This window comes from Pseudoliparis swirei, chromosome 17 (genome assembly GCF_029220125.1).
Source record: "Pseudoliparis swirei isolate HS2019 ecotype Mariana Trench chromosome 17, NWPU_hadal_v1, whole genome shotgun sequence".
In the NCBI taxonomy this organism is placed as follows: domain Eukaryota; kingdom Metazoa; phylum Chordata; class Actinopteri; order Perciformes; family Liparidae; genus Pseudoliparis; species Pseudoliparis swirei.
In genome coordinates, this window is record NC_079404.1 from 103,734 (window position 1) to 115,672 (window position 11,939).

Below are 11,939 nucleotides of genomic sequence, written 5' to 3' on the forward strand. Positions count from 1 at the left end.
CATCATAACACCATGACATCATAACACCATGACATCATAACACCATGACATCATGACATCATGACACCATGACATCATAACACCATGACATCATAACACCATGACATCATAACACCATGACATCATAACACCATGACATCATAACACCATGACATCATGACACCATGACATCATAACATGACATCATGACATCATAACACCATGACATCATAACACCATGACATCATAACACCATGACATCATGACATCATAACACCATGACATCATAACACCATGACATCATGACACCATGACACCATGACATCATGACACCATGACATCATGACATCATAACACCATGACATCATAACACCATGACATCATAACACCATGACATCATAACACCATGACATCATAACACCATGACATCATAACACCATGACATCATAACACCATGACATCATAACATCATGACATCATAACATCATAACACCATGACATCATAACACCATGACATCATAACACCATGACATCATAACACCATGACATCATAACACCATGACATCATGACACCATGACATCATAACACCATGACATCATGACACCATGACATCATAACACCATGACATCATAACACCATGACATCATAACACCATAACACCATGACATCATAACACCATGACATCATAACACCATGACATCATAACACCATGACATCATGACACCATGACATCATAACACCATGACATCATAACATCATAACACCATGACATCATGACACCATGACATCATAACACCATAACACCATGACATCATAACACCATGACATCATAACACCATGACATCATAACACCATGACATCATAACACCATGACATCATAACACCATGACACCATGACATCATAACACCATGACATCATGACACCATAACACCATGACATCATAACACCATGACATCATGACACCATGACATCATGACACCATGACATCATAACACCATGACATCATAACACCATGACACCATGACATCATAACACCATGACATCATAACACCATGACATCATAACACCATAACACCATGACATCATGACACCATGACATCATAACACCATGACATCATAACACCATGACATCATAACACCATGACATCATGACATCATAACACCATGACATCATGACACCATGACATAACACCATGACATCATAACACCATGACATCATAACACCATGACATCATAACACCATGACATCATAACATCATGACACCATGACATCATGACATCATAACACCATGACATCATAACACCATGACATCATAACACCATGACATCATAACACCATGACATCATAACACCATGACATCATGACACCATGACATCATAACACCATGACATCATGACACCATGACATCATAACACCGTGACATCATGACACCGTGACATCATAACACCGTGACATCATAACACCATAACATCATAACACCGTGACATCATAACACCGTGACATCATAACACCATGACACCATGACATCATGACACCATGACATCATAACACCATGACATCATGACACCATGACATCATGACACCATAACATCATGACATCATAACACCATAACACCATGACATCATAACACCATTTACATCATGACACCATAACACCATAACACCATGACATCATGACATTATAACACCATGGCATCATGACACCATGACATCATAACACCATGACATGACACCATGACATCATAACATCATGACATCATAACACCATGACATCATGACACCATGACATCATAACACCATGACATCATAACACCATGACACCATAACACCATGACATCATGACACCATGACATCATAACACCATGACATCATGACACCATGACATCATGACATCATGACACCATAACACCATGACATCATAACACCATGACATCATAACACCATGACATCATGACACCATGACATCATAACACCATGACATCATAACACCATGACATCATAACACCATGACATCATGACACCATGACATCATGACACCATGACATCATAACACCATGACATCGTGACACCATGACATGACACCATGACATCATGACACCATGACATCATGACAGCATGACATCATGACATCATAACACCATGACATCATAACAGCATGACATCATGACACCATGACATCATGACACCATGACATCATAACACCATGACACCATAACACCATGACATCATGACACCATGACATCATAACACCGTGACATCATATCACCATGACATCATGACATCATAACACCATGACATCATGACATCATAACACCATGACATCATGACACCATGACATCATAACACCGTGACATCATAACACCGTGACATCATATCACCATGACATCATAACACCGTGACATCATAACACCATGACATCATGATACCATGACATCATAACAGCATGACATCATGACACCATAACACCATGACATCATAACAGCATGACATCATGACACCATGACATCATGACATCATGACACCATGACATCATGACACCATGACATCATAACACCATGACATCATAACAGCATAACATCATAACATCATGACACCATGACATCATAACACCATAACACCATGACATCATAACACCATGACATCATAACACCATAACATCATGACACCATGACATAACACCATGACATCATGACACCATAACACCATGACATCATGACACCATGACATCATAACACCATGACATCATAACACCATGACATCATAACACCATGACATCATGACACCATGACATCATAACACCATGACATCATGACACCATGACATAACACCATGACATCATGACATCATAACACCATGACATCATAACACCATGACATCATAACACCATGACATCATAACACCATAACATCATAACACCATGACATCATAACACCATGACATCATAACACCATGACATCATGACACCATGACATAACACCATAACATCATAACACCATGACATCATAACACCATGACATCATAACACCATGACATAACACCATGACACCATGACATCATAACATCATAACACCATGACATCATGACACCATGACACCATGACATCATGACACCATGACATCATGACACCATAACATCATGACATCATAACACCATGACACCATAACACCATGACATCATGACACCATGACACCATAACACCATGACATCATAACATCATGACACCATGACATCATGACACCATGACATCATAACACCATGACATCATAACACCATGATATCATAACACCATGACATCATAACATCATAACACCATGACATCATAACACCATAACATCATGACACCATGACATCATGACACCATGACATCATAACACCATGACATCATAACACTATAACACCATAACACCATGACATCATAACATCATGACATCATAACACCATGACATCATAACACCATGACATCATAACACCATGACATCATAACACCATGACATCATAACACTATAACACCATGACATCATAACATCATGACATCATAACATCATGACATCATAACACCATGACATCATAACACCATGACATCATAACATCATGACATCATAACACCATGACATCATAACATCATAACACCATGACATGACACCATGACATCATAACATCATAACACCATGACATCATGACACCATGACATCATAACACCATGACACCATGACATCATGACACCATAACATCATGACATCATAACACCATGACATCATAACATCATGACATCATAACACCATATCATAACATCATAACACCATGACATCATAACACCATGACATCATGACACCATGACGTCATTACATCATAACACCATGACATCATAACACCATGACATCATAACACCATGACATCACAACACCATGACATCATAACACCATGATATCATGACATCATAACACCATGACATCATAACACCATGACATCATAACACCATGACATCATAACATCATACCATGACATCATGACACCATGACATCATAACACCATGACATCATGACACCATGTCATTACATCATAACACCATGACATCATAACACCATGACATCATAACACCATGACATCATAACACCATGACATCATAACACCATGGCATCATAACACCATGACATCACAACACCATGATATCACAACACCATGACATCATAACATCATGACACCATGACATCATAACACCATGACATCATAACACCATGACACTATGACATCATAACACCATGACATCATAACACTATAACACCATGACATCATAACACCATGACATCATAACACCATGACATCATAACACCATGACATCATAACACCATGACATCATAACACCATGACATCATAACACCATGACATCATAACACCATGACATCATAACATCATAACACCATGACATCATAACACCATGACATCATAACACCATGACATCATAACACCATGACAACATGACACCATAACACCATGACATCATAACTTCAGGGTGTGACACGATTCCGACCGCCTAGTGTAATTCAGCCTGTTACGACCAGAGAAGTCACAGAGGGCGTTGCCGTGATGGCGGGTTCTGGGGGCGTGGCCTGTTCCAGGCATCAGTCCGACCCGCGCCGCTCTGCTGGCTCAGCACTTCAGGAACACGAGGAGCTGGGAGGAGGAACGCTGCCAAGATGGAGCAACAGCCTGATGGAGCATCACGGCGGGCCAAACCCAGGAGGCTGGAGCTCCCCGGGGAAATCTAAAGGAAAGCCTGCAGGAGGAGGAGGAAAGAAAAGCCTGCTCTCAGGAAATGGCAGTCACTTAAATATCATGTTCATTCACTCAACCACTAAATGGCCGAATGCAGAGACATTGGGTGTGTGTGTGTGTCTGAGCTCCATCTGAACTGCTGGTCAGCAGAAGCTCAGATGGATGTGAATATCCTCTATCCTAGCAGGGAAAGTATATATATATGTATATACACATATATATGTATATACATATAGATAGATAGATATATACTTTATTAATCCCCAAGGGGAAATTAGTTCTCTGCATTGAACCCCTCCTTAGTTATTAAGGAGCAGTGGGCTGCAGTGATGCGCCCGGGAAGCAACTGGGGGTTCAGTGCCTTGCTCAAGGACACTTTGACTTGCTACTAATGGGGAGAGCCGGGATCGAACCGACAACCTTGGGGTTGCAGGACGACCCCCTTACCCCACTGAGCTACAGCCGCCCCCATATATGTATATATATGTGATCTGATGGTTCTGATGGTTCTCCTGAGAGGCGTTTTAGTGCCACCGTTGTGTCTGATTGTGTTGTTATTGATAAATGAGGCTGGTTGTTGTCGTTGTGTGGTTGTCATGGTGACGTGGGGTTTACCACCTGCCCTCTGATGTGTGTGTAGGTGTTTCATGTCACTTTGTGTTCCTCTGGTTTCAGCGTGAAGCTGCTCACACCAAACCGTGTCTCTGTGGCGTCGTGATGAGGTTGTTCGTGTAACTGAGGGTTTGACGTTACTTCAGACTCAAGAAACACAGAAACGTTATCTCCTCCACCCCAGAACACTCACTTCTCTCCACAACTCCTCTTTCTGTCTCCTCCTTCACAATAAAAGCCCCACAGTTCAGCTGGAGGGACAAACCGCTCCACTTTGTCCACCTGGTGGTCAGGAGAGAGAATGCAGCTTTAACACATGGAGCATAGACTTCTATACAACCAGAGGAGTCGCCCCCTGGTGGCCAGGAGGGAGAATGCAGCTTCAACACATGATCTGTTGGTTGCCATCTGTGAATCCTCACAGCCTGGAGGTTCAGCTCCGTAAGGTCATGTGTTACGGTGACCTCATGGCGTGTCCAGTGGAGGTGTTGGTGAGAGCTGGAAGAGTCAACCAAAACAAAGAGTCAGTGAACGCATCGTGAACAGAACCGCGTCATGTGCAGAGCAGCTTTAAAGTTGGAGAACTCTTCGGTGTGAGAATCACAAGCGGAGGCCCCGAGTGAGGGGGAGGGGCCTGTGAGCTGTGGGGGGCGGGACCCCGGGGAGAGATTAGCGCCGACAGCTAGACAGAGAAGAACGGGATCGACCCACTTCGCTGGCGCTGATGGAGAAGCGCTTATAGAAATGTGCAGGTTGATTAAGAACCACGGCGGGAGCCAATCAGTGAGCAGCAGAGAGGCGGCCGCCCTCGGAGAGCAACGACTCCTCGACTTGAGCCGCTGGAGACGACCCCCCCCCCCCCCATCGCTCTTCATCAGAAGAAATAAACAGACCACTTTCTGGGTGTAATCATCACGCCCCCCCCAAAGAAAAGCCACCACACGTACTCCTGGTCCTCTGGGGAGGGTTCCTCTGATGAGCTGCTGAGGCTAAAATAAGAGGCAGACTGTACGTTCATCCTCCAGCCTGTAGGGGGTGATGTCCCCCCCCCCCCCCATGGCTCTGCTGTCTTGGTGCCTCACTCAGTTAATTTTCCCAGACCCCCATAGCAGCTGCTGCAGGTAGACCTGGGAGAGGGACCGGGAGTGTTCTGCAGCAGGTGAAGAGGAGGAGGAGGAGGCTCCATCATCTGTCGGCAGCTTCACTTCCTTCCCTTGATGGGACCCTCCTCTCGGGCTCACGCCGTGTCGGATCCTGCAGAGCTTCATCTCCTGTGATCCGGGACCCCGGGACCACCTGGCGCTAAGCCCCGCCCCCAAAAGAAGATTAAACCCAGCAGCGCAGCAGTTAGCTCAAAGCTAATCAGGGTTTCATTAGCCAGGTGACACACGGGTCCTCATGAGGCTCGCTGCCCCCCCAGACCTTCATCCTGGAGGAGGAGCAGCTTGTGCCCCCCCCCCCCTGAAGACCCATGAATCCTTTATGCTCCGTCATGGATCGCCCCCACCGGAGCCGCTGGAGCACTTCAGACATGAATGATCGAGATGAGGTCATCGCTCCCTCAGCCTGTGGGTTCATGATTCAGGACCTCAGACCAGGTTGTGGACTCCAAGGTGGTCCTTCCCGTCAGACCACATGGAGCCGCGTGGGATCAAGACCTCCTGGAGCTCGAGGCCGGCTGAGAAGAGCCCGGACCCTCCCCAGAACCCAAAGGAGCCTCGACGTCAGGGGTCGGCGGGTTTGGATCCGCGAGGGCTCAGCCCGAGACAAGAGGCTCCCTGACACCAGGAGACTTCAGGCGCTCCGGTTGTGGTCCACCGTGTCCTGGTTCAGGTCTCGGCTCTCTGAGACGGGTCCGGACCTGCAGACCTCACATCGTCTTCACGCCTCGGTGCTGAAGCTGCACCTGAAGCCAGAGGGATGCCAAATGGAGCGCCGGCTAAGTGCTGCCGCTCCGCTCAGCATCTTCATCAAAACTGGCAGCGCGGCCATTACCTGATGACACAGCAACTCATCCAGAGGGGCGGCACCGAGGTCCAAGACCAGATTAATGAGGCCAGGACCAGCGCTGCACCTCGGAACCAACAGGGACCAGTTGATGGAACACACACACAGGGGCGTGGTCTAAAGGTTCACACAGACGTAGCGTAACAGATTTTATTTGTTTCCATTCACATACAGACAAACACAAAAACAACTCGGGTCCAGTTCAGACTCCTCCCCCCCCGGTCCCAGTGGATGCTTCACACACAGCGAGCAGAACTCAGTACAGTTCTTCTTCTCCTCCTTCAGTGCATCACATGTCCCGTGGGCTTCGTCCACAGCAGGTGTCGTTCCATCAAAGGGAGGAGGAGGAGGAGGAGGCGTCCTCTACCTGCTGAAGATGCTCTCGTACTCCAGCAGGATCAGCTCCACGATCTGGTTCTGGTAGACCATGTGGACCGCGATGTTCCCCGTCTCCGTCTCCGGCCGCAGCAACGTGGGCCCGAACACGATGGCCACGCCCTGGGTCGTCATCCGGTTGAGCTCGCCACGCTCGATCACCCTGGACACACACACACACACACACACACACACACACACACACACACACACACACACACACACACACACACACACACACACACACACACACACACACACACACACACACACACACACCTTTAAATAACCTACAACCTACACACATCTTCATGGAGGAAAACATTCAATCTGAATGTCACGCTACAAACATCCTGTAGAAACATCACAAGTTCTGAAGGAGGTTCTGAAGGAGGTTCTGAAGGGTCTCTTACCTCCGCAGGTGCTTGAAGAGGCCCTGCAGGGTGTGGTGGTTTGGTTCTGGCAGCTTGTGGATCAGGTCTCTGATGGAGGTCACTCGCTGTTGGTAGTCAGGGCTTTCTGCACACATGCGGGGGTAAACATGAGCACAGCGCCCTCTGGTGGCCGGACCGGGGACACACATGCGGGGGTAAACATGAGCACAGCGCCCTCTGGTGGCCGGACCGGGGACACACATGCGGGGGTAAACATGAGCACAGCGCCCTCTGGTGGCCGGACCGGGGACACACATGCGGGGGTAAACATGAGCACAGCGCCCTCTGGTGGCCGGACCGGGGACACACAGGCGGGGGTAAACATGAGCACAGCGCCCTCTGGTGGCCGGACCGGGGACACACATGCGGGGGTAAACATGAGCACAGCGCCCTCTGGTGGCCGGACCGGGGACACACATGCGGGTAAACATGAGCACAGCGCCTCTGGTGGCGGACCGGGGACACAGGCGGGGTAAACATGAGCACAGCGCCCTCTGGTGGCGGACCGGGGACACACAGGCGGGGTAAACATGAGCACAGCGCCCTCTGGTGGCGGACCGGGGACACACAGGCGGGGTAAACATGAGCACAGCGCCCTCTGGTGGCGGACCGGGGACACACAGGCGGGGTAAACATGAGCACAGCGCCTCTGGTGGCGGCCCGGGGACACACATGCGGGGGTAAACATGAGCACAGCGCCCTCTGGTGGCCGGACCGGGGACACACAGGCTGGGCTAAACATGAGTACAGCGCCCTCTGGTGGCCGGACCGGGGACACACAGGCGGGGGTAAACATGAGCACAGCGCCCTCTGGTGGCCGGACCGGGGACACACAGGCGGGGGTAAACATGAGCACAGCGCCCTCTGGTGGCCGGACCGGGGACACACAGGCGGGGGTAAACATGAGCACAGCGCCCTCTGGTGGCCGGACCGGGGACACACAGGCGGGGGTAAACATGAGCACAGCGCCCTCTGGTGGCCGGACCGGGGACATACAGGCGGGTAAACATGAGCACAGCGCCCTCTGGTGGCGGACCGGGGACACACATGCGGGGTAAACATGAGCACAGCGCCCTCTGGTGGCCGGACCGGGGACACACAGGCGGGGGTAAACATGAGCACAGCGCCCTCTGGTGGCCGGACCGGGGACACACATGCGGGGGTAAACATGAGCACAGCGCCCTCTGGTGGCCGGACCGGGGACACACATGCGGGGGTAAACATGAGCACAGCGCCCTCTGGTGGCCGGACCGGGGACACACATGCGGGGTAAACATGAGCACAGCGCCCTCTGGTGGCGGACCGGGACACACATGCGGGGTAAACATGAGCACAGCGCCCTCTGGTGGCCGGACCGGGGACACACATGCGGGTAAACATGAGCACAGCGCCCTCTGGTGGCGGACCGGGGACACACAGGCGGGGTAAACATGAGCACAGCGCCTCTGGTGGCGGACCGGGGACACACATGCGGGGTAAACATGAGCACAGCGCCCTCTGGTGGCCGGACTGGGGACACATGCGGGGTAAACATGAGCACAGCGCCCTCTGGTGGCCGGACCGGGGACACACAGGCGGGGTAAACATGAGCACAGCGCCCTCTGGTGGCGGACCGGGGACACAGGCGGGGTAAACATGAGCACAGCGCCCTCTGGTGGCCGGACCGGGGACACACAGGCGGGGTAAACATGAGCACAGCGCCCTCTGGTGGCGGACCGGGGACACACAGGCGGGGTAAACATGAGCACAGCGCCCTCTGGTGGCCGGACCGGGGACACACATGCGGGGTAAACATGAGCACAGCGCCCTCTGGTGGCGGACCGGGGACACACAGGCGGGGTAAACATGAGCACAGCGCCCTCTGGTGGCCGGACCGGGACACACAGGCGGGGTAAACATGAGCACAGCGCCTCTGGTGGCGGACCGGGACACACAGGCGGGGTAAACATGAGCACAGCGCCTCTGGTGGCGGACCGGGGACACACAGGCGGGGTAAACATGAGCACAGCGCCCTCTGGTGGCGGACCGGGGACACACAGGCGGGGTAAACATGAGCACAGCGCCCTCTGGTGGCGGACCGGGGACACACAGGCGGGGTAAACATGAGCACAGCGCCTCTGGTGGCCGGACCGGGACACACAGGCGGGGTAAACATGAGCACAGCGCCCTCTGGTGGCCGGACCGGGGACACACAGGCGGGTAAACATGAGCACAGCGCCCTCTGGTGGCGGACCGGGGACACACATGCGGGGTAAACATGAGCACAGCGCCCTCTGGTGGCCGGACCGGGACACACAGGCGGGGTAAACATGAGCACAGCGCCCTCTGGTGGCCGGACCGGGACACACAGGCGGGGTAAACATGAGCACAGCGCCCTCTGGTGGCCGGACCGGGGACACACAGGCGGGGTAAACATGAGCACAGCGCCCTCTGGTGGCCGGACCGGGGACACACAGGCGGGGTAAACATGAGCACAGCGCCCTCTGGTGGCCGGACCGGGGACACACAGGGGTAAACATGAGCACAGCGCCCTCTGGTGGCGGACCGGGGACACACAGGCGGGGTAAACATGAGCACAGCGCCCTCTGGTGGCGGACCGGGGACACACAGGCGGGGTAAACATGAGCACAGCGCCCTCTGGTGGCGGACCGGGACACACAGGCGGGGTAAACATGAGCACAGCGCCTCTGGTGGCCGGACCGGGGACACACAGGCGGGGTAAACATGAGCACAGCGCCCTCTGGTGGCGGACCGGGGACACACAGGCGGGGTAAACATGAGCACAGCGCCCTCTGGTGGCCGGACCGGGACACACAGCGGGGTAAACATGAGCACAGCGCCTCTGGTGGCCGGACCGGGGACACACAGGCGGGGTAAACATGAGCACAGCGCCTCTGGTGGCCGGACCGGGGACACACAGGCGGGGTAAACATGAGCACAGCGCCTCTGGTGGCCGGACCGGGACACACAGGCGGGGTAAACATGAGCACAGCGCCTCTGGTGGCGGACCGGGGACACACAGGCGGGGTAAACATGAGCACAGCGCCCTCTGGTGGCGGACCGGGGACACACAGGCGGTGGTAAACATGAGCACAGCGCCCTCTGGTGGCCGGACCGGGGACACACAGGCGGGGCTAAACATGAGCACAGCGCCCTCTGGTGGCCGGACCGGGGACACACATGCGGGGGTAAACATGAGCACAGCGCCCTCTGGTGGCCGGACCGGGGACACACACGGGGTAAACATGAGCACAGCGCCTCTGGTGGCGGACCGGGGACACACATAAACATGAGCACAGCCCTCTGGTGGCGGACCGGGACACACAGCGGGGTAAACATGAGCACAGCGCCTCTGGTGGCCGGACGGGACACACAGGCTGAGCACTGATGGCGCCCTCTGGTGGCGGACCGGACCCCCAGGGTGAAGAGCGGCTCCGGGAGCTCCCTGAAGAGCATCTTGAGGGCCCCGGTGGTCACGTGGATGTCCTCCCACTGGCTGTCCTTCAGGTCCACCGTCTCATCTGAGGGAACACACACGTGAGACGGGGTCCCGGTCCCCGTGGGGGGGGGCGGTGGTCTTACCGTGATTCACAGCAAAGCGGAGCTTCTGGATCACCGCCAGGTTCCCGCTCACCCGGTACAGGCCGTCGACATGGAGCCCTGGGGGCGGGGGGGGGGCATGTTAATGACGTATCTAAAGAACCCTTAGTCATTTTTCACAATTTCAAATTATGAAAACATTGTACAATAAATCTA

General features: G+C 52.2%; 1 protein-coding gene across 1 annotated transcript in view; it reads right to left on the reverse strand.

Annotated features, from left to right (window-relative positions):
* Positions 1-7,510: 7,510 nt before the first annotated feature.
* The window catches only part of arhgap12b (Rho GTPase activating protein 12b), a 28,388-nt gene continuing 23,959 nt past the window's right edge, over positions 7,511-11,939 (reverse strand). Inside the window, exons 15-18 of the mRNA XM_056435664.1 lie at positions 11,766-11,843; positions 11,569-11,704; positions 8,163-8,264; positions 7,511-7,912 (exon numbers count right to left, since the gene is read on the reverse strand). Of these exons, the coding sequence (XP_056291639.1) occupies positions 7,738-7,912; positions 8,163-8,264; positions 11,569-11,704; positions 11,766-11,843 (491 nt within the window). The 3' untranslated portion in view covers positions 7,511-7,737. The remainder of the gene's footprint in view (positions 7,913-8,162; positions 8,265-11,568; positions 11,705-11,765; positions 11,844-11,939) is intronic.